The sequence below is a fragment of the Eubalaena glacialis genome, chromosome 10 (genome assembly GCF_028564815.1).
Source record: "Eubalaena glacialis isolate mEubGla1 chromosome 10, mEubGla1.1.hap2.+ XY, whole genome shotgun sequence".
In the NCBI taxonomy this organism is placed as follows: domain Eukaryota; kingdom Metazoa; phylum Chordata; class Mammalia; order Artiodactyla; family Balaenidae; genus Eubalaena; species Eubalaena glacialis.
The window spans coordinates 59,077,343-59,102,713 of NC_083725.1; the positions used below are offsets into that span (position 1 = coordinate 59,077,343).

At 36.2% G+C, this 25,371-nt stretch overlaps 1 protein-coding gene across 8 annotated transcripts in view; it reads left to right on the top strand.

Annotated features, from left to right (window-relative positions):
- The window catches only part of DLG2 (discs large MAGUK scaffold protein 2), an 802,852-nt gene that overhangs the window by 20,579 nt on the left and 756,902 nt on the right, over window positions 1-25,371 (top strand). For 3 of the 8 annotated variants that reach the window (XM_061202780.1, XM_061202782.1, XM_061202783.1), the window contains exon 1: window positions 15,643-15,747. The exons of the other annotated variants lie outside the window; for them this stretch is intronic. In XM_061202780.1, coding sequence (XP_061058763.1) covers window positions 15,643-15,747 — 105 coding nt within the window. Of the gene's footprint in view, window positions 1-15,642; window positions 15,748-25,371 lie in introns of those variants that run through there. 8 annotated transcript variants of the gene reach the window in all.

Sequence of the window (25,371 nt, forward strand, 5' to 3'; positions counted from 1 at the left end):
TATTGGATTTATGTCTTTAATCTGATATATCTGAGCTCACCCAGCTGACCTCCAACCATTTTAGTCAATGTTTAGTTGTATGTGATAAAATCTACCTCACCTTCAAAATACTCGGAGTAAATTATAAGGAATTATGAGATTTTCCTGGATCATTTACTGAGCTGGTTGCTAACAAATTTTTCTTAAATGATAGAACAATAATAACTGATGTGTATTGAATGCTAACCCTGTGACGAGTATCCTGCTAAGTGCTATATATGCATTTTTTTCTAGAAATCTTCACAACAACTGTGTGGGTTAGTCACTAGTCTTCCCCATTTTCAGATGAGACAACAAAACTTCAGAGAGAATTTAAGCAACTTACCCATGGCAACACTGACTGAGTGGCAGCGTTAGAATTCAAGCTTTTGCTGACTCACTCTCAATTCTTGCATTTTTACACTGTGTTACCAAAAGCATAATTCTCACTTTCTGGAAGCTGAGCACTGTCTTTAGAGAGAGACAGAATTGAACTGAATTCTGTCTTTACAAATAACAAGCTCTGCAACCCTAGCTCTGTTACTCAATCTCTCTACCACTTCCTTTATTTGCCTGTTGAATGGGCGTGATGCCTATATCATGGGGTTACTTTATTAAAAGCCCTAGTACAGAAGGAGCTTAGTGTTGTACCTGGTATTTGGTGGATGTTCAATAAATGCTAAATCCCTTTTTCTTTCCCTCACAGAGAAAAATAATATTCCCTATGTTTCCAAAGCTTTTCCGTATTTTTTTATTTGAGCCCCTAAGATCCCTGGTATAACAAGGATTATTATTTCTGTTTTACAGTCGAGAAAATAAGGGCTCAGAAAAGTCAAAAGGCTTAGTTTTGGTCATACACACCTCGTCAGGAACAGAGCAAGGGCTTTATGTTTCTCACTCCTTTTCAGTACACAATATTTACCTCTCGAAAAACAACTACACTGAAGGCAGAAGGAAGGACATTGATAAAATCTAAAAGTTTCCTATATGAAAAAATGTTCTGCAAAAAGATATTTGCTCAATCTTCTAACCCTCCTTTCCCTGAGAGGCAAAAATCTAGAAAGAACTCAGGAAGGAAGAGTAAGATCCATTAGGAAGATTGTTCCCTTTCCTCAGTGAAGGCCATAATTGAGTTGACATTTAATAGTATTTGCTTATTTCAGAGCTGCAGATACTCAGCTTTTAGTGAGGACTGTTTTGTAATAGGTTAGAGGCTGCATTGCATATTATCAGAATGAGTAAACTTAGTTGCCAAGAGTGATCTCGCTGATCCTTGTTAATGAAAAGCAGGGAAGTCCCCTTATAAAATGCATTGCTAAATTATGGATCTGTTTACCATTGCCTGTTGACCATCCAGCAAATGGCACTTTGAAACAGACTTTCTTTCTTTGATCACCACGTAGCACCCTAAAATACTTAAAACATATAAACTGGAAGTAGAAATGGTTAATGCAATCTGCTCATAATCCTGCAGTTTGCATTTAGGCTTTCCGAACCATTCCCATCCTTTTACTCATCATGCAAGTGAGACAGTCATGTGTGGATGGATCATCTCCCATAATTATCTAGGATTCTCTCCTTGCTTCTCCACTGGGCTCCGGAAAGTTGGAGGGTAATAGTAAAAGATTGCCTGTGAATCTGGACCTTAGAGTAAAGGCTCACTTATTTAGAATGATAATTTGCTCCTAGCTCTGGACCTCGAAAGATTACTTTTATTCATATTAAGATAGTGAATCACATCACATTCCCCATGAGCTGGGATGCAGAGCCCATTTTTCTCTCTCCATTGTACAGAAGACTTAAATCACAGTTTCTTTTTCAATCCCCCACTGATGGTACAATATGGGATTTTTCTGTATTAAGAAACATAGGTCAATAAAGGCCAAGGTTTGGTTGATTCTTGTAATTTTCCTAATTCCATCACAATAGCTTGGGCCAATATTCTTTAATTCCAGTTCTGTGACTTTACCATAGAAGTAGTGTTACCTAATGGCTGTGCTTTTGTCTCCTATTTTTGAAAGAGCAATTCTTTTGTTACATTTGAAAGGACTTAAAAATGAGAAACCTAAGGATTAACTTTTTAATTAGATATAATGATTAGAAACTCTTCATCACAGCAGTTTTCCTTTCATTATGAAAGGAAAGTTGACAGTTTCTGTTCAATTAATGTTCATTGAAATGTTTTTTAAATGAAATTATTGCTGAGTAAAAGGACATCAAAAAGCATACGACATGATTAAGGGCCTTGCTTTTTGACTTTTTTATGGGGAAAGACTGCTGATTTAAAAAGAATCCTGAAGACAACAAAACATTGTATTTCTGCACAGGAGTAATATTTAAGTCTCAGTGCTTGTAAAACTGAATATCACAAAAGCTTCACCCCACTCGAAATGTTTGCAATCCCTATGCTGACTGACCTTTGATCACATCAACATAGTTCAGTGAAATCAAATTTGCAAGGCTTATTTTGGTGAAACCCATTATTTGTGATGATGGTGCTGGACTTTCAACTTTGGAATAGTTTACCTGTTACTGTCTTGACTTCACAGTATAACTTCAAATGATTTAGTTCATTTAATTGGGGGTTTTGCCATTGATGTGTTAACATTCCATATACAACTTCATTTTGGGATGAATAGGCCTGAACCTCATGAGCGCTGAGAATAAATGCTTTTCATGACTCTGAGACTTAGATTGATCTCTTGTTCTAGCCCAAAATCACCTGGTTCTTGTAAATAAATCCTACCTGAACTCCCTGCATCTGCAGTACTTACCTCTCTAGTCTCCTGACAAATAGCTATAAATATTCTTTCAATAAAAAATATTCTCTCCTTATAGATTTTTATTGCCTAAAGTATCAAACAGATATTTATAATCCTTACCCTGGAAGCCTGTACCTTCTCCTTCCTGATAGCATTCATGATATTAATAATAATGATAATAATGTTGATGACACCCAACATTTATTTATTATTACTTATTCTAAGAAGTGTTAAGTATAAGTAATTCATTCAATCCTCACAATAATCCCAGGAGATTGATAACATTATTGTTCATTATTATTATTCCCAATTTACAAGGGGGAAAACTGAGGCTTGGCAAGGTTAACTAATTTTCCCAAATTTACTCAGTAAATAATTAATGCAGCAGACACAGACCCATTTATTGTCCCCCAGCAAGATTTTTTATTAATTGCTGTTGTTCCCTGCCTATAAGCTTTACTAGAATCAAGGACGGTCTCCCTCTTCATACTATTTTTTTTTAATCCAAACTCTATTCCTTTGCTTTTTCATCTAATCCTTGCCCCTTGCCTGCCCTAGTAATCCAGGCTTACCTCTTATTGGCTCTCACCTGACCCCAGTTGTCTCATCACATAAGTTGGAAACCTCAAAGTCATTATTAATACTACCCTCTCCTTCCATGTGAAATAGACCAATAAGATATTTCTGAGTGTGTGTGTGTGTGTGCGTGTGTGTGGGAGAGGGAGCGGGAGAGAAAGAGAGATGAGGGGGAAGACAGGAGAGAGGTGGAGATAAGGGAGAAAGAAAGAGAAAAAAGAGGAGGAGTGGGAGAGGTAGGGAAGGAGAGAGAGGCTGAGACAGAGAGACACTTATGCAAACAGACTAAAACATGTTGCTACCCAGTGGAGATGTATCAATTAGAGCAAGGAAATGAGAGGACAAATTTCCAGGGAGCTTTACTTTAGGGCCATTTTGATATCTTAAAAGAGTTGAGACAAGAAGTGAATCTGTAAAAAAATTCTTTGGTGTTAACAGAGCAAAAGAATATTCCTAAGAAGACCAATGCTTTAGTCCTGGCCCTGCCACTATCTAATTGCATAATCATAGGTACATCAGTCTGGGTCTCAGTTTCCTGTCTGTAAAATGGATACAACCATCCCAGCCTCATGGGATTGTTTTAAGAATCAAATGAAATACTTATATGATGAAGAAAATGTAATGGAGATCAGGTTCTTGAAGTGCTTATGAACTAGTGAAATGATAAATATCTGACATATGGACAGAGCTTAGCATTACACAGAAATAAAAATATGTTTAGGTAAAGAAGAAAGTTAATAGCTAATGATTATTTATTGGGTGCTTATTTTATGTTAGTCACATAAGCCGACTCATTTAATCTTCACAACAACCACATGGCATAAATACCATTCTCAAACCCATTTTACAGAAGAGAAAACCGAGGTCCAGCATGTAGAGTAACCTGATCAAGGTCATGCAGTTAGTTAAAAAGCAGTCTAACTAGGATTCTAGCCCAGGAAATCTGACTCCAGATCTTATACTCTTAACTATCCTCTCTGCCTCTTCGATGAGATGGGAAAGAATAGGCATTGCTTGCAGAGGAGAAGCCCTTTGCTACCAGTAAGGAGATTCTACCACCACAAAGCCCACCAACACAGTTCCTCTGCATGGCTGAAGGGCACCTCTGTGTCAGGTATACCTCTCAACAGTGTACCCTGCCCTCCCTTAGCTACTTCCATATTGGCTATCAAAGCACTTAGGCTATTAAAAAAGTTTGGAAAAAAAATTGAGTAACTGTGCTGTATAAATCCTGCTTTTCAAAACCTTGGAAAATAGAAGTGTATTAGGCATGTTGAAAGTGCAATTTAAAAGACTTTCTATTTCCAATTGAGATTTTTCTGCTTGGGTATGCTTAAGCCACATGGAAATAAGAGATTTCAATCAGGTGTACTTACAAGTTCTTTCACGTTCTAGTTAATTCGGCAATGCCTTCATTATGATCAGAGTATCTTAACCTGTCATGTGATTATTTTTCTCTAGGCTGTTTACTAGAGTGAACCACAAGGCTAAGAGTACCATAAAAGCAAATTCATTCCAGAGAGTTATTGATTTTTTTTCCCCTCTTGCATTCCTATTACAACACGAGAAGCCCTAACCACCTCCCTCTTCTATTTAATATGCCGTGATTTTCTAAAAGCATCATAGTGAGGCATCACTGGAAACCACTGTGAGACCCTGAGCATTTCAGCCTTTGAGACAGTGCTAGGTCTGTATTACTAGTGCACATACTGCAAGGACAAAATGCAGTGGAGAACTTGGAAGGGAGAGAGGTTAAGTAATCTGAGAAGGTTAAAAAATGGTAATGGTAGTAAACTGATCTATGCTGATAAGAACTGAGAGTGGTAAAACCTAAGTTCAAGTCCCGTATCAGCCATTTATTGATAGTGTGATTTGCATGCCTGTCATTTAACCATTCAGTGTATCTGTTACCTCAATTTAAAGTGGCTGTGTTAATTCTGGCTATACATACACCATAAGGTTTTTGCAATAATCAAATTCATTCATTTATTCAACATACATTCATTAAACACCTATGTCATTGCTAGACACTGTACGTACAGGTGTAAAATGATAAACAAAAGAGCTCTTCTCTATCCATAATAGGGTAGTCCAACAATAATCTGGAAGTCACAAAAAAGATTTATAAACTATGTTCTATGAAAATCTATGATGGAATATCCTGATCAAGGTCTAGGGCAGAGGTTCTTAACTGGGTATGATTTTGAACCCCCAGGGGACATTTGGCAATGTTTGGAGACATATTTGGTTGTCACAACTGGGGGAGGGGAGTGCTACTGGCATCTAGTGGGTATAGGAGAGGGATACTGCTAAGCCTCCTACAATGCACAGTAGAACTGAGATTTGAAGGATAAGTGGGAGATAATTCTGGAGAAGAGGTGGGAGAAAATTTGAGGCAGGGTAACTAGCACTGACATGAGAATGCACTTCATCATAGCCTAAGTACCAGGAGCAGGCCTGTGGAGCTGGGGAAAAGAGTGGGGGGACGTAGCAGAAGATGACATTGGTGAAAGACCAAGGGGTAAGGCCATGCAGGGCCGGGAGGGTCATGATGAAGTGGATATTGTGGGTTCCCGTGCATCTGTCTTGAGCAACTGAGTGAAAGAAGCTGGGATTTACCGGATGAGGAAATGAAAGAGAAGCAGATTTGAGGGGGAGGAAGGAGGATAAGAGCTCAGAGTTTGAAGGCGTTCAGTCTGAGATGTCTGTGAGATATTTGAGTGGAGATGACCAGCAGGCAGCAGGATATCCAATTCAGGAAAGAAATCTGGGCCAAGAATATAAATGAGGTATCCACTGGCATACTAATATTTAAGTGAGTAGAAAGAGAGAGGGTAAAAAGTAAAAGGAAAGAGAATTCCTAGCTGTGAAAGGTGCTTTGTCTTTCGAAACATGCTTTACAAATATAAGGAATTCCTGTTATTATAAGCATCAAGTACAATGCTTTTAACATCCATCCATTTATTTAACAAACCTTTGCTCTTCGTTATATGCTAGGTAATGTGCTAGGGCCTGGGGTAAAAAGATGAATAAGATTGACCTTACAGAAGGAGTCAAGAAAGCAAGTGGGTGGAGGGGAGACAGAAAATTCTTTTCTTTTTTTAACCTTTTATTTTATATTGGAGTATAAGTGAAAAACAATGTTGTGTTAGTTTCAGGCGTACAGCAAAGTAACTCAGTTATACATACACATGTATCTATTCTTTTTCAAATTCTTTTCCTATTTATGTTGTTACATAATATTGAGCAGAGTTCCCTGTGCTATACAGTAGGTCCTTGTTGGTTAGACAGTAAATTCTTAATACCGTCCTGTAAATGAGTTTGTGTAGCTTTCCTTCTGTCAGGAGAGTCCAGAGGAGAAGGGCTGAGGTCTCTTGAAGTGGGCAAAGATGAGGAAGACTGATCTGATCTGCCCCGTAGTTCTATCCCGGGTTGGCCCTAGCTTTAACTCTGGCCTGAGGTTTCCATGCTGTGACCTAGCATTCGGTAGAACTACGTTCAAAGAAGACCTGTTGTCCTGCCTGCTTCAGTCAGCTTCTCTTTCTCTCCCTTATGGAACTGGGCTTATGATTCCAAAGACTGCAGAGTGTATGGAATAGCACTTTACCACAATGACTTGCATCTCTTAAGCACATATGAAATATACTGACTGATTGATCAAATATATAGCACACTTCTCTATTGTATGAAGTTTGGTATCCCACAGGTCATATCATGCCCTCTGGAACACTATTGCATACAGTAAAAGTTCATGCTCTCTTTTATTTTGGTAAAGTCGTGTGAGTCTTACCCCATCAAAAAAAGAAGTGTCACTCTTCTTAAATAGGAGAAAATGGGTCAGATATGAGCTTTTGATAAGAGCCATGGCCAAACTCACCAGAGATCTTTGGAAATACAGAAGATTTGGGTAAATATACTAACATATGTTTTTGAAGTTTTAATATGCTTTTATCTATTTTAGGCCCTATTAATAAAAATGATATCAAGTGAACCCTGAAAGAGTCTGTGATGTTCCAGGCTCTGTGCTGGCGCTGACTGTACACTGGCTTCTCTTTTCTGACCCTACAGTTTAATTGGGGAGACTAGAGATTAAAAGTAAATAAATCAATATATTCCAAATTAAGATAGGAACCATGAAGGAAAGAAACAGGGTTCAGGGAGAAAGAACATTAGGAGGATACACACTTAGACTGGGGTGTGGTTGTCAGGAAAGGTGAATCTGCAAGTACCTAAGTATTTACTGATCACTGGTCAAACGTGTGTTGAACAAAGAGCCAAAAAATATGAATTTATCTTAGGTCTTCTTTCTTTATTACTTGCTTACTATTTAATTCTTACTTATTAAATAGGTAAGTTAAAGTTAATTTCACAAAGAATAACAGTGATAACTGTATGCTAGGCTCCACTCTAAAGTTTTACAAATATTAACTAATTTAATCCTCAACAGTCCTATGAGATAAGTACTGTTATAATCTCTATTTTATAGATGCGCAACAGGAACAAAGGAGAAACCAAGGAACTTGTCCAAGGTCACATGGCTGGTACATGGTGAAGCAAGTTACATTAGCCTCTGTGGGCCTATTTATCTGTAAATTGAGAATAATACTTTCATGGGAATAAGATGGGTGCTGCATGGGAAAGTAGTTTTTTAAGAAGTACAATGGTAGATTTCTATCTTTATAATTTTAATACCAATTACAATGTCACTATTACAATGATGTAGGCTCTGAACATGAAATATTGTGAGGAAACTAGAAATTTTAAGATGGAGGAGCCTAACCTCAAGAGTTTACTGTCTTACTAGAGAGATTATCAGCATGCATGATAATGTACAATTCAAAATTACATGGGATATTTTTGCTAAATTTAAGGCCATAGTTGTAAATGCTTAGTTGAGAGAAAAATAGGATTATTGAGGATTAAAATCTATCCATAGATCACTGAATTATAGCTCTGAAAGACACTTGAGAGTTGGTTGAGTCTAACTTCTGTATTTTGTAGATGAGTAATTGAAGCTTGTCAAAGCGAAATGACTGAACCAAGATCTTACTGCTAATTAGGGCAAGAATCATAACTAAGAGTAAGGCCCCTGGATATGAAACCTCAGCCCTTTCCTCTGGTTAAACTTTTTTATATTCTTTGCTTCCCTTTCTGCGGGAAGGTCAGTGCTTTCTAACCCCCTCTCCACCTCGGGCAGATGGATCGAACTACAAGATTATAACAGTAAATGATAGCAGAAATTGTCACTTTGGATAAAGTCCAGGAGATTGAGACTTTCTGATGGTTTTTCTAGGAACTTTTTAAGGAAATTTAAAAAATGGCTTCAGTGAAGTCTATTGATATTCCATGAACTGCACATATTTAAGATGTACAAATTGATGTTTTGACATATGAAACCATCCATTCACGATAATGAACATATCCTTCACCCTCAAAAGTTTCTTCATGCCTCTTTGTAATCTCTTCATCCAACTCCCTCCCCCTGCCCACTGTACCTCCCCGTTCCCAGTTTCTCCTTTCTATCCCTATAGGTTAGCCTGCATTTTCTATAATTTTATATAAATGGGACCATATTATTATTTGGTCCATATTATTATATGGACCAAATATATTTGTATATTACTTCTCTTCTTTCATTCAGCATAATTATTTTTAGATTCATCCATGTGTTATGTGTATCAGTAGGTCATTCCTTTTTAGTGCTGAATGGTATTCCATTGTTTGGATATATCACAATTCACTTATCCACTCACCTGTGGTTTCCAGTTTTTCGCTATTACAAATAAAGCTGCTATAAATATTTGCATATAAGTCTTCGAATAAACATATGCTTTCATTTCTCTTGGATAAATATCTAGGAGTAGAATGGTTAAATCATGGTAGGTGCATGTTTAACTTTTCAAGAACCCACTGAACTGTTTCCAAAGGGAAAGTAGCATTTATATTCCTACCAGCAGTGTATGAGAAGTCCAGTCTTCCACATCTTTACCAACTCTTGATATGGTCAGTCTTTTTTAATATCATTCATTCTAATAATTAGTGTGAGTATTTTAATTTTTATTTCTCTAATAAATCACAATGTTGATACTCTTTCACATGCTTGTTTGATACATATATATCTTCATTGATGGTGTCTGTTCAAATGTTTTGCTCATTTTTAATTGGATTGTTTTATTACTGAGTTTTGAGAGTTCTTTATATACTTTAGAAACAACTCCTATGTTAAATACATAGTTTATAAGTTTTGCTTTCATTCTATGACTTGTCTTTTCATTCTCTTAACAGTATTTCAAGAAACAAAATTTCCCATTTGTTGATGTCCAATTTTTCAACTTTTTTCTCTTATGGTTGTGCTTTTGGTGTTGTATCTAACCTTTAGATCACAAAGATTTTCTATGTTTTCTTTTAGAAGTTTTATTTAGGCTTTACATGTAGGTCTATAATCTATTTTGAGTTTATATGTAGTAAGAGGTATACATCAAAGTTTGTTACTTTGCATATGGATATCTAATTGTTTCAACATCATTTGTTGAAAAGATTACCTTTTCTTTATTGAACTGCCCTTGCACCTTTGTTGAAAATCAGTTGGCTATCGATGTGTGGGTTGATTCCTGGAGTCTCTATTCTGTTCCATTGACCTATTTATTTATCTTTACACCAGTGCCACACTGTTTTGATTACCTTAGCTTTATAATAAGTCTAGAAAACAGGTAGTATTTTTTTCTCCAATTTTATTTTTCCTTTTCAAAGTTGTTTTGGCTACTCTAAATTCTTTGAATTTCCATATGATTTTAGAATTGGCTTGTCAGTTTCTCTAAAACAAACAAATAAGCAAACAAACAAATAACCTTGTTGGGGTTTTGACTGGGTATGCATTGCACTGAACCTATAAATTAATTTTCAGTGTATGACATCTTAAAAATAGTGAGTCTTATTACCCAAGAACTTCATATCTCTCCATTTATATGTCTTTAATTTCACTGAGGAAAGGTTTGTGGTTTGCAGTGCACATGGCTTACAAATGTTTTATAAATTTATCCCTAAGTATTTTATATTTTTTACCCTATGGTAAATAGTATTATCTTTGTTTCACCTTCCATTTATTTATTGCTAGTAAAGAGAAATACAGTTGGTCCTTGTATACTGATCTTATATTCTGCAGCCTTGCTGAACTCATTTATAAATTCTAAAGTTTACTTTAGATCCTATGAGATTTTCTACGTAGACAGTTATGTCAAATATAAAGAAAGATACTTTTATTTTTTCCTTTCCAATATTTATGTCTTTTTCTTGACTTGTTAACTGTCTAGAACCTTCTAGACAATGCTGAACAGAAGTGGTGAAAAGGGACATCCTTATCTTGTCCTGAGATTTTTTTTTTTCTTATCCAGGAATTGATACTGGATTTTACAAAATGTTTTCTCTGTGCCTATTGACCATATGGTTGGTTGGTTGGTTGGTTATTTTCTTTAAATGTTTGTAATATGATGAATTATATTAAGTCGTTTTCAGAGGTTAAACCTACTTGATTATGATGCATTACCCCCTTTATGTATTGGTGGATTCAATTTGCTAAAATTTGTTTAGAACTTTTTTCATATATACTAATGAGGGCATGTGAATATTTGCTTTTCTTGTAATATCTTCATCTGGTTTGGTACCAGGGTAATGCTGTCCTCAAAAAACAAGTTGTAAAGTATTTTTTCCTCTTCAGCTCTCTGAAAGAATTTGTATAGAATTATTTTTTTTTTCCTTAAATAAAATTCATCAGAAGCCATCTGGGCCTGGAGTTTCCTGGTGGTTAGGTTTTTAATTAAAAATTCCATATCTTTAATAGATATATGGTATGGCTATTTAGGGTACTTATTTTTCTTGAATGACCTTTGGTAGTTTATATCTCTCAAAGAATTTGTCTGTTCCATATAAGGTGTCAAATTTATTGGCATAAAGTTTTTTTTAAGATTTCCTTATTAGCCCTTTAATGGCTGTAGAATCCGTAGTGACGCAACCTCTCTTATTTCTGATTTTGATAATTTATTTCTTCTCTCTTTCCTCACTAGTCTTGCTAGAGGGTTATCAATTTTATTGATATTCTCAAAAAAACTAGCTGTTAGTTTTATTTATTTTCTCTATTTTCCCTTCTAATCTTTTAACTTTTCTGCTTTGTTTGATTTTAATTTGCTATATTTTTTTATTTTAATAAGGTGCAAGCTGAGATCATTAATTTGAGACCTTCTTTCTTTTCAAATATAGGTGTTTAGTGATATGTATGTTCCCTTAACTACTGCTTTAAAGACATCTAACAAATGTTGCTATGTTGTGGTTTTATTTCATTCAGTTCAAAATGCATCCTAACTTACTTTTGATTTCTTCTTTGACCAATGGGTTATTTAAAAGTGTGTCATTTAGTTGTAAAATATTTTGGGAATTTTCAGAAATTGTTATATTGTTGATTTCTAACTTAATTTTACTATGATCAGAGAATATGTTTTCTTTGACCTGAATCTTTTTAAATTTATTAAAATTTGACTTATGGCTCAGAATATGTTCTACCTTGGTAATTGTTCCTGAGCACTTGAAAAGAATGCTGTTGTAGGGTGAAATATTTTTTAAAGGTATATTAGCCTAAATCGATGGATGTTTTTGTAAAGGTTTTCTATATCCTTATAGATTTTGCCTGCGTATTCTATCAATTATTCAGAGTAGGATAATAAAATCACCAACTATAATTATGAATTTCTCTATTTCTCCTTGTTGCTTTGGTTTCTCTGGAAAACCAATTTTATATCCTCAATTCTGCAAGTCCACTGGGTTTCAACTGGATCCACTCTCCTGCAATGTAGCCTAGACATTCAAGGTTGTAAATGGGGCAATCATAAGACTTGTTTCCTGTCTCTTAGAGTTCACTACTTTTTGTTCTCTGATGTCCATTTTTGAAACTCATTGTTTCATATATTTTGTTCAGTTTTTTTTTTTTTTCAGATAGGAATGTAAATCTAAGCCCTGTTACTCCATTTTTATTTTGTGAAGTTATATTTAAACCAGTCACCAGCAGAAAGCATTCAAATGTAGACCTTTTGAGCATGGCGATAGTACTAACCATATAAAAAGTACTTTTAGACATTCTGAGGCCTGTAATCTAATTTAGAGCATGGCAGTATATTTAGATATGATGGACATATGGCCTAGTGACTAAGGGTTTAACAGAAAAATGGTAGCCATTACATATCAGACATTGTGCTAACAGGAAAAAAAATATGTACAACATTCTACTTTGCGGGCAGAGGCAAATGCACACTGAGTGGTTCTTGAAAAGAAGTAGAGAATTGAAATTATATAATATTTATCTTTGTACTCTGTATTTCTAGCACAGTGCTTAGCACATAGTAGAGCTCAATAAATGTTTGTTAAACTGAGCAAAATTGAATTATGTCAAATATTAGATCAGATAAGACTCATGGTGGACTCCATTTGAATACCAAAGGTAATAGACTTTAGAACTTATAAAAGTGATGGGGCATGAGTGCAAAACACGCTATATGTACCTAATAAAAACTAAATAATTAATTAAGCAATATGACCTAAATGACTGAGCCACCTAAAGCCTCTAGAAGTATATCAATGTTCCTATTTTAAAGAGTGAGGAATAAATATATGAAATTTACTATCTCATGAGGTTCAGTTTCCCTGAATTTATGCACACTGATGCTCTAAGAATTAGTTAAAGCTAAAATTGATTAGCATTAGGGATAGGGAGCTACTGACTTTTTATTCAAGAATAATAATTTTATTCAATAATTGTTACTTGGCTCCAGTAACAATCCTGAGTATTAAGCTTTCTTGGTGTCATGTTCTTTCCAAAACACTAGTAATGATCTTTCTCACTCTGTGCCTTTGTTCTACCATTTCTTACTCAGGAATGTCCCCTATCTATCTCTGCATGTCCAAATTTTACCCTAACTTCAAGCTCTAGCTAAGTGCTAAATCTTCTGGAAGCTGCCCTAATTTTCCCAGTTAATGTAATTTTTCTTTTTCATTGTTTTGTGAATAGTTTATACTACCTCTTTTATGGCACTTATCCTTTTTTAACTTGTCTTTTTGTTATTTGTGCCCATGTATCATCCCTTCAATTAAACTCTAAGTTCCTTAAAGACAAAATCAACATCTGATATCCATTTGCCCGTAATACAATGAAAAAGTATAGCACATGGGAGATGCTTGATATGCTTGTTGGATCAATAAATAAATGAATGAATGCATGACTCCAAGGGCATTTTTAATGTAGAGGTTCTACCTGCAGAGACTGTGGATTCTCTATCCTTTTGTCAAAGAGTAAGGAAAGAAGGATCTTTTAAAAGATGCTGCTTAAATGAAAAGCAGAAGGGATCTGATGAACAAGAGATAGAAGTAGTCGAAGGTATGACAGAAGACCTAGAGGTTGGGGTCTGGAATAATGATGAACATTTGCTCAAGGAATTCAGAAAGAATAGATTAGAATTTTGGAGGATACCTTAGAAAACAACTTTTATTTTCCTGTTGTTTGATAAGGAATACAGAACATCTAGTAAAGAAGTATTTTCTGGGAGTTGTGGGCTGGCTGGTTGACAGTGCATGAGGAAGAAGCATGTGGTTGGGGCAGATGGAAGAGTATAAGGGCAGGAATGAAGGCAGAGGAGGGTCTGTGGGTGTGAGTTGAACAGAACACCATGAATGAGAAAAAGAGAAGGTTGGTTGAATTGATATTAAAAATAAACTGTCTAATGGCAATAACCTTATGGTGTGTATTCATGAAATATTAAGGAAGAACAATCTCCTTACAAATTAGCCCAGGTAGAAATTTTGAAAGATCAATTCTACTTGCAATTCCTTCAATTCCAAATTGAAAAGTAATTGAGATAAGGGGAAAACTTTGCCTTTGAGACTTTCACACCACCAGGTCATTAGTATGAAGTAATCCACCATCACCAGGGTACAAATGCAGAAAAACTAGGTAACCCAAATCATGAAGCTCTTCTAAAAATAATACAGCAAAAATCCTTCATTTATGTTATCACACTGTTTCCTACAATTTGTACCTTGTTTTACACTCCTTGGATTTTCTAGGTCAATTAAAAGCACAATTTATTCATTATGCTGTGTGTTGCCCTCAGTTTACCCCTTACCTCTAGAAATACTTGAATAAATATCCCCATTGTTGGCTGTGTAACTAGCCCTGAGAGCATAGATTCCTTCGGAACTTCAAAGTGCTCGGTACCTTACAAGGTGCATTACCGCCTGCCTCAACGATCCCACAGAGTCTGTGGGGCAGGGGGGAGGGGGGAGGTTAGTGGACCCTTACCTTGTAGGCTTAAGTTAAGGAACACTCAGAAGATGTTGCTATATTCTGTTGTTCAGATTTTATTTAGTGCTTATACCTTTTTTGTTAAAGTGTGCAAGCAATTTCTCTGGGATTAACACGTTCCAATTATGTGTAGCCCACTCTCGGGTCCCAAGAATATGTGAAGGTTCAATTCTCCTGGCATTATTTATGTAAATTCTACCTAGAAAAAGAAATAAATATGACTCTTACCTAATATATAAGACAACAGAAAGACATTCTAATTACTCTTAAATTTTAAGATAAATAATTGACTGCATTTTATGCTCACGAACTTTCTGGCTAGTCTTTAGAAATAATCCCAGATAAATAACTCTGTAGTTAATAAAGACAGTAATACTCTGTAGATGGAAAACATATCACATCTAGATCATAACTAAACTGAGAGGAGAGTTGGACATATTAAATGACACTGTGAGAAGGCATGTGTTTCACACAGAGCAGACAAGTGTACACACCCGCCTATGTACATATATGTGCATATGTAACCCACTCCCTTCAATTCTACTTTTCACAAGCTGCTCAAATTCTACCTCCATGGCCTGCCACCCAAATCTTCTGGTGGAAATATTTTTTTTACATCTCTCTCCCTCCTACTTCTTTCCCCCCACACACTTATGGTATGTGCAGTTTCGCCAGACCCATGTAAAGACAGGGGAACACTGATGGGATTGCTTTTCACAAGTGTGGGAACGAAAATCCTTCCCAATGAAAACATCTGTCTCTGTTCAAGTCATGCCCAGTTATCCCCCAAAAGAAATGTTCTGATTAACATTTTTTTTAAAGTCTTAAGATAGCAGTTTGTGTAGCAGATCTAATTAAGAAGTTTATGTAACAGATCTGCAGGGGTTTTTTTTCCTCCTTCAACTGGGTTCTTTGAGCTCAGTTTGAGTGTTACTAGCTTTCGCCATGCAACGGCAAAGTGCTTCCCGGGCTGAAAATTATCAGCTTCTGTGGGATACTATTGCTTCCTTAAAACAATGTGAACAAGCTATGCAACATGCATTTATACCGGTAAGGAAAATTTCCTTTTATTTTCCTAGGGATTCTTTTATTTTTCTCCTATTTTTTCCTTTACAGCTATAGATAAATGTCATGTATTCTATGTATTTAAAGATGTGGTATCTTATCTGTAGTTCTTGTTTGGGATAAACATGTCTCTTTTTGCTCTGTGTGAAATCTGAATTATTAATATGGTCAAATATTCATCAGTGAGAAAGAGTAAACAGTGATCCAAGCAAACTTATTCCACTGAAGATTGTAGGTTCTAATAGTAACATGTACTAAAGAAAGGGCACAAGATTGATATTCTTCATATTAATATTTGAAACAGCTTACAGTGGGTATTTCCTGGTTGGTTCCCCCAAAGTACTTAGAATGGCTTGAATATCTTTTGCAGTGGGTTTGATACATAGATCAGGAAGCCAAAAGTTAGTTCTTACATTTTGATTCTTTGCTTATTCAAGTAAAATCTACCATAAAACCTCTCTTGAAAAGTGTGATTATTCCTTTAGTAGTAACGTACTACTTAGAGATTTGTAAAAATGGCTTAGAAATTTGTAAAAAAAAAAAAAAAGTGCATAGATATATAAAGTGAATTAATTGAGTCAGTGCCATTGTGTTTTCCATTGCAGATATAATATTTGTGCTTATAGTTATCCAACTAGAAGAACCAGGCTGGCTACATTTGATAGGCTGAGGTGGGGTAAATGGGACTTGGAAGAAGAATATAAAAATATTTGATTCTTTAAATAGATCTATTTTGAAGGATTGAGATAATCTGTTAGAAATAAGAGAACACTCTTAAAAATTAAGACCTGCAAAAAATTATTTGGAATTCGTTAAGAAAAACATTATTTCTGACATAGAAATAGTTGGATTCAATCTTATTTGAAATTCAAGTTATTTTCAAGTGACTCAAGTCAGATGCCATATTTTTCTCTGTAACTTGGGAATCACCTGTTTCAAAGACTGTACTATGTTTAAAGTTCTTCTCATTGAATACTATTCTCTAATTGGATCTCTGTAAGTTGATCTTAACTGTTAAAGACATAAAATATATAATTTTTGCAAGGATTTAAAACACTAATGGTGGGAAGCTTTCTAAATCAGATTAAGTTATAATTATTCTACTCTGAACTGGAATCTGCTGTGTATAGTTTGCTTCTCCTATCTTTATTAAACTCTTCCTCCTTTGTTTTATCAAGAAGATTATGATACCCCTTATGAAGCTCACGTGTCTCCTCCTTCGTAGAGCTTTCTCTGGCTAGGCAGAGTTATTTTCTTCTATCTCGGTTCCTTGCATGCACCTCTGATTTATCACCCAACATATTTTATTGTAAGTATTTTCTTTTCTGTCTCTCTAATTATATTGTAACTTCTTGGAGCTAAGGAGAAAAGGAAAGTAAGTTGGAGAAAGGAACTGATATTTGTTTGTTTCCTTATTTTCCTGTCTCGAACTCTTTGAATATAGGCAGCATCTATTCCTAGGGTCTAACACAGTGCTTGGCAAAGCAAAGAGTGCCTGGTGAACACGTGAGGAATGAATGAAATCAACTAACTAGAGTCTCCAGTTCCAGCATTTCTAGTTACTACATGGCAGTTTTCATCACCAGCTTTGTCTATACTGACCTCATAAAATTGTTTCTATTCAGATACATCTGCACATAACAATAAACCTTGACTAAAGCATTGCCATGGGGTGATGGTGGGAGTGGTAATGTGTTAGTGCAGGAGATAGACCTTTATGGGAAAAAGTAGCCTTGGATTCAATTCCCATAGTCCACGGGCTACTCTTCTATTCTCGTGTCTGTTTCCCCATACTGCAGGCATTCACATAGACGTATTCAAGTTTTATTCAGGTTTGCTTCATTTTGACTGCTCTAAATCTTTTTTCAGCAGGTATTAGGAACTTACCAGTCTCTCAACTCTTCTCAAATTTCTTCCAAGTCTTGCATTAAATGTATCATTATGTCATCATAATTTTACAAGGACTGCTTTTAGAAAACATAGACATTATTAAAATATTACTATCAGTTGAGAATAATTCTGTTTAAATTGAGCCTCAATTTATTTCATTGTTAGAATATATAATTTAGATCTCAGGAAAAGGGCTTCATTTATTCCATATTTTATGTACTTTTTAAGCCCAGTGATATGTACTTCATACACACACACACACACACACACACACACACATATACATACACGAATATGTGGCATTCTTGGCCAATGATACCCTTCATTATTTAGGATATCCAAATAAATCCTTAAAATACATATCTTTACAATGATGCATTAAGCATGTTAAGGAAATGAAAAACTATATTGACTCAATCAGTTGCCTCCTTTAGAATAGACCTGGTTATCTTTTAAAATAAAGTACTTGGAAATGAATAGTATGTAGGAAGTATAGACATACATTGATGTAGCTGATCTTAGAAACACTGACCTGAAAACTTCACAAGCTGTCTGTGCATCTCCTGTGAGTGTGGATTACTAACACATCGTTAGAATACAGAGCCACCTAGATGGTTTGGACCATCTCTCATGTGCGCAATAAGCCATAGATCACAAGTGGTTTTTCAGTCAGTGCAGTTCCGTGTACTAATAATAAACCTGACATAAAATCTCAAGCTATAATACAGTCTTCCCCAGAGAACCTCCACATACAGCCTAAAATATACATTGGAGAGGGGAAACTTAAAGCAGCTGTTACCTGGATAGTGTACTGCCCAAAACAGTCTGTAGAAAAAAGGAAGACAAACTATAGACTCTCGAAGTTTCAGTATTTGATTTCACATAACAGATCATGCCCTGTAATGATGAGGTGGAGATCAAATCTGGATTCTCAAGCAGGTTCATCTACTTGACCCAAGAGCCTTGAGTATAAAACAGCAATGCAGAATTTCCCACATCTTTAGCATAAGTGCCAGCCAATGTAACCTAAATATTTATTGAATGAATGACTAAGAAAAAGCTCTCTCATGAAGTCCTATAAATTAGTTCCATCACTGGAGCTGTAAGAGCATCCTTCTAGATAGTCAGTATCTTTGTATATCAGCAAATCAAAGGCTTTGCTGTTTTATCACTCAAATGAGCGGATATGCTTATAAAAAACTGTCCCATATTTAGTAGTTATTTTCATAGAGACTTGCCTGTGTTTCTATTTACTTATTAGTTCATTCACTTCACTCAGATTTTATTGAGCCCCTACTATGTTCTAGGCATGGTCCTAGGCACAGGATAAGGACCTGAAGGTGCACTTCAACTTCTTTGTGACACCATCACTTTGGAATAGAGACTGCATTACCCCTTGCCCAAATGGTACCTTACTGTCTTTTGTTGCCATGAACAAAGTTGATTTTCCCTACTCTGGTAGTCATCATGTTTGGATTTGGTCTAATGTGAGGGTCATGCAGCTTGCCAAGCATTGGTTCAAATACTAAAATGAATAAATCAGGAGAATCCCTGAAGATACTTACATGGAATTCTGCCCACTGGGAATTTTCAAATGGACACACAAATCACTCTAACACCAGATAAAAAGTGTTGAGTCCCTTAAGTACCCATGAATTACCATAAGAATTAAGAAAAGGGCTGCCAGGCTTCGTGGAAGGGTATCTCAGCTGAGTTGTGAAGATCAAATAGAATTTTGATATGTAGTTATGATGGTGGAAGAGGGCATTCCCAGTAGAAAGGAATAGTAAAGGTACTTACTAATTGTGTACTCATGGTTCATTTTCCAACTGATCATTCACTTAACCAATATTTATCAGATACCTTTTATGTATCAGAAACTGTGTTATATGCCTAGGCATATAGCAATAAATAGCACAAGTTCAAACCCTACCCTGAGGGCATTTACATTCAAATGGATGAGACAAACATTAAATGAATAGTTACATATACATCTGTACTGCACACTTGAATCCTATCCTGTAAAAGTTGTTCATAGCATTTCTCACAATTGTAATTTAATATTGCACATATACATACACAGATATATATCTATTATCAGAATAGTATAGCAACTGTAGATATTTTGCAAAGCCACTACAAGCAAAACAAATAAATCATTCTTTCCCAAATATTTTGTAGTCTTAAAACACATGTTAATTTCTTTAGCAAAGAGTTAGTACATCCTGTCTGATACATGCTGGACTTGGTACTTTAGTATAAAAGTGATAGTATTTATTGAGCACCTATTGTGTGTCACGTACTGTTCTAAACCCTTCACATATTATTTCACTCAGTTCTGTCAACAACTCTCTGATGTGGGCACTATAATTTCCATTTTACAAAGTTTACAGAGGTTAAGTAACTCCTTCATGATCACATAGCTAATAAATGGAAAGGCCAGACCTTGAAACTAGTTATCTGGCTCCAGAGCCCATTTTCTTAATAGGTTCACTAGAATAAGGAGAAAACCACTGAAACCAAATCAACTGCAGCACAGCATGCTAAAAGCAGTAATCAAGGGATATACAAACCACAGTAAATGCAACAAGGTGGGAGTGATCCATCTGCTTGTAATGGAGAGGAAAGATGACCAAGGAAGGCTGAAAAGAGGAGAGAAGTCTTTGGATGGTTTTAAAATAGTGGTTTATCAGATGAAGGAGGAGAGTGAGGCTGCAACGGTAGGTGCAAAGGCACTTAGGCGTGAAAGAACAGTATGGAGTGAGGGGTATTTATCAACTTGCCTCAAGTCCTGATCTTCCTCTTTGAGCATTCGGAAGGAATGTCGGGAACAACAAGGATGAGAGTTGGGTCATTTATTTAAGGTAAAGATCCTGTAGGTCAATCAGAAAGGAAGAACTGAATACTTATGGAGCCTTAGAAGAAAATCTCCAGTGGACAAAGAGATGACTTTCAGACCTAGCTTTATTACCTCCACTACATATGGCCTGGCCCACAGGTTAACACCTGTCTATGCCTGGAACTGAGGACATACACGTGGAGAAGCAGAAAAAGCTTGTGCACAAATATGAAAGAATGAAACAAATGTAGAAAGAGAAAAGAAAATAAGAAACCAAGTGGTCCCAAAGAAGGATAATGAGAGAGATGAGTCTGCCAGAAATAGTGAGAGGTTGGGAGAGGCTGGGCTGTGGCTTCCTGGGTCCCTCAGAACTCCCAGTTCTTAGTTCCTATCTATCAAGTGCCTGACTGCTGAGCTTCTTCTCCTTTTAACCAGATATGTTCACATTTTGCCTGAGCTAGTGCAAGTGGCTTTCTGTTCCCTGCAACCAGAGAACCTTAATTACAACAGGGACTGGTTAGTGGCTAGTGGTCCAGGGACAGGATCCATCCCTACAAGAAAGGGCAGAACAACAGCTGGAGAAAAGGTGAGCAAATCGACAGAGTACATTAAGCTTCAAGGTGAAGTTCCATCCTTCAAGACTTAACTCACATCCCCTTCGGTGAGACTTGCCTCATACTATGTAACCAAATGATATGCCTTCTCCCTCATTATTTCAACCCTGATTAACACTCCTTGAAGAAAAATAAGAGTAGGAAACCTACTTCCACACAGCTTTAGTCTATACTTTCTCCTTTAATCATCGCAATACCAATATGAAATGGCCCCAATATTATTGTCTCCATTTTAGAAGATCAGTACCTTGTTTAAAATCATATAGATGCTAAGACCAGGAGAGAAACCAGGCCTTCTGACCCTAATCCCACCTGCCTTTCTCCTTCACACCCACCGTGGTACTTTGCCCTATTTCTCTTGTGATGTTTCTCTGCTTTGTATTAGAAGCATTCGGAGGATTTCTCTTGTTTCCACAGGACACTGTAAGCTCTTTGCAGAGCAAAACCATGTGTTTCCTCTTCCTAGATTCTGCAGTCCCAAGTACAGTGCCTTAAATATGATGTTTGCTAAACAAATCTGTATGGGCTGATTAATACTTAAAATGTAAGAACTTAGGCAGCAGTGAGATGATAATGAGGAAATAATCCTTCTTGTCTCAAGCACATCCTTGAAACCTGCCTCCTCAGCTCAACCATCCCTTCCACAGACCCTGCCTCCAGCCCCTGGATGTCAAATTTGAACCATCATAAGCTTAGGTCAGCTCTAAATAGGATTTGTTCAATGATGAGTTTCAGTCCTAGTTCATGGTGTTCCAAGTGTGTTTTGTCCTTTCTGGATTCTAAATATTACTTGACTCATCATCCTCAATCATGCCAGATGCCTTTTTCTATTTCATTCCTCTTAGCCTCACTTTGCACTTCTGTCTAGTAATACCCCAGTTTTTAGTCTATTTCCTTCCAAAGAATATGAGCAAGGCTATTAATGGAATTTCTATTAGTAAAGGAATAAAGGTGACACTTAATCTATAGAGATGTTCAACCTAAAGGGGAAAGAAAGAACCATATCTGAAGCGACCTGGATAATTGCAACAGCCTGGATCTGAATGAACGTTTGCAGATTTGTGGTAAAATGGAATGAAATTGTCACTTTTGTTTTTGAACAAAAGACAAAACTTGCCGTCTTATTATCTTCCTCTCTTGTGCAGTTTGCATTTCTTTGACTGCTGGTCTTATGATTTCTGTGCATAGGTATCTGGAGTCCATGAAAAATTAACGCCCGGTGCAGGATGGCTTCTCTTTGTATCAGTATTTCTCATTGTAAAATGTTTGTGTTGACTCATCAAAATAGGGTATTAGTGCAGATATATGTTATGGTACAGCAGAGTAAGCCCATCCTCTGCTTCTCCCACTTTCCTCACCTACTCCAGAAATTACAAAAATAGGGCCCCAAACATATTTGTTACAGAACAGAAAAATAGACAGTTGTTCAGGGTTAATAATAGCAGTCCTCTTACAAGTAACAAAACAAAATTAAAACACACACATATCAAACCCTCAAAACCTTTAATAAGCTAATACTAGAAAAATAGTACTCTTTTGAGCTTCGTTTAGATATTTTTATTTAGCAGGAACATGCCTAAGAACAATGGAGTTTCTAATTTTTATCTTGTGTAGACACCAGAAAATATACTGTACTAATGTTTTTACTATTGCTGCTGCTGAGACCCCCCACTACACTATTACTACCACCTTATATTTTCCTTATCTTTTTTTATCTTATTGCGATTTTCAAAGCAGTGTAAACTAGATACTCTCTCACTACAACTTTGCAAGACAGGTTTTAATATCCCATATTGTTCATAAGAAAATTGAAGTTCAAAAAATTGAAGTGGCTGGGGTCAGAAGTGGTTAAGTAGTAAAACATAATATAGTAGGGCTAGACTCTCAATCTACTGCACTTTTGCTCAGATTCAGAGTTTTAGCTTAAAAAATCTAGGTCTGAATCCTGGCTCTACCACTTGCTATCTTGGGTAAATGCTTAACTTCTCTGTACCTCACTTTCATCCTCTGTAAAATTAGATATTATACAGATCGTTTTAGGTTTGTTTGTGGTTTAAATGACATAATGTGAGTTAAACCCTTAGCAAAACAGCTAAGCAAAGAAAGTGACCAGTAAGGATTGCCATTATTAATGTTGCTAATTTTTAATATTAGCCCAAATGTATCCTTTTACAAATTGTATAGGGTGTTTTGTTTGCTTGTTATGCATAGGGTTTTTATATATGATCCCATCTGCTTCTTGAAGAAGCACATGAGGTTGACCAAATAATAATTTATAATCTCCATTTGTACATGAACAGAAATTTCAGAGAGGTTAAATTAATTGACTAAGACCATCATAAAAGTAAGAAGAAATGTCTTAAATCTTAGATGACCCAAACCCTAAACTCTTTTTATTACTGCTTTTATGATATTAAAAATTAGGTTAGTATAAAATCAGGAATCATCCAATTCTTATTTATATTAATAGTTGAATGTAGCCTTAGAAATAATTTAGGGAGTTAAGTGACCTGATCAAGTTCTGCAGTGGTTCAGCCGTCCCTAGATGCCTCATCTGCTGACTCCAAGTATAGGGCTGGGAGGTGCTCTTCCTATAACATAAAAGCATAACATGCAAATGATGTTTGTCAAGTTAGAATGGGCAAGGAAGGGGTCATGAGATGTAAGGTTACAAACATTACATCCATAAGGAAGTCATCATCTCCTTTCCAGTTGGTTGGGGAAATCCCTTATAAAACGAATGAAGGTTCCGACGTGTCTGAGTTTATAATTCCAGTGGACAAAGTGGTCTGAGAGAACAGAGGAGAGTCAGCCTGGGAACCATCATTTCACTCTCCAACTTGTGACAGAGTCCCCATGTACCAGCGAACAACCTCCTTTCTGCCTTCTTTCTCTTCATTTCATTCTTCTCTCTCACTGCTACCCTCTTTCCTCTAGCCCACAGCAACAGATAATATCCCTTCATCTTTCCTCTGATAGGCACAATTGTAGCATTATCCTCGGCCCAGGAGGAGGTAAATTGGCGAACAGAACCCTTGCTTGCAGAATAACAAAGGGTAAGAAAGCCACTGGAAAACTGAGAAACCCAAAGTAAGGTAGATATTGCCACTCTGGGAAGCTAAGGCAGCTGCAGGGCTAGGAACTGGGTGGCATTTTTGGACCTAGGGATTTGTAGGCTCTTGGCTGTGAAACAAAGAGTTCATTGCCTAGTCAATGACAGTGTACAAACACATCTGCAGAATATATTCTCTGGCACCAGCAAACGCTGGCAGTATTTAGCCAACCTCTCTTCTTCTAGTCCTCATTCACTTCTCCTTTTTATCTATTCTCTCCCCCATGTTTTTCCTCATTGAAAATGATTTCAAATAAGACATTAATTTTGAAGAAAAAGTGGATAGAAGGGAGATTAATAGACGTATAGATGTTTTCAGAATTTAAAATAAGGGAAATTGATCTAAAATGTTGTCTACTCTGTTTTTTCCACAACCCAGCCCAAGTGCCATCGTTTAAAAGCAGGTATTGAAACATCTTCCAGGTCTAACATGAACACAAGAACATTATCTCTTACTACTGATGAAGTAGTAAACCAAACTCACACCTCCTTTTCATCCCTCTCCCTTACATTTCCTCTCATACACACCCTAGAAAAACATTCTAGATATGAAATATTTTAAGACTTTCTCCATGGCTGTTATGTTTTAAACTTTGAGCATATTATCTAGTATCAAATTATGATTGGTAGGGGAAAGAAATCAAGCAGACCTTAGATGTTAAGAAACTTTTCCTGGAGTTAAGGCTTATAGAACATGGAGAAAGGCAAGAATGGAAGAAAGAGCTTGGTGATAATTATCTGTTTCACTTCAAATCTTTTTGGCTCTTTAATATGGAAAAGAATATTATGCCACTAATTGCATGGTCTTATGGCCAGAAAAGTAACTTATTCCCAAGAAAAACAGAATACAGGCTCTAAACATGATCATACAAAATACAGATTATAAAAATGATCATAAGTGGATTTTTGAGGTGCCTTGTCTAAGACATCAGAACTTCATCCTTTATCCAGTTCATTAGAAGCCACTTTATATTATTGATCTTTTCCCAATTCGACTTTGGTCTTTTTTCTGCGTGCCTTTCTTAATGTCATGTCTTCTGACTTTCTGTATCTGAATGATAAAAGCAGAGGTCATCACCATCCAGAAAGAAGACTTGTATAGCATCCCTGCCTTCTTTCCAGTATTTCCCAGCAGGTCCAAATTTATGTTGAGT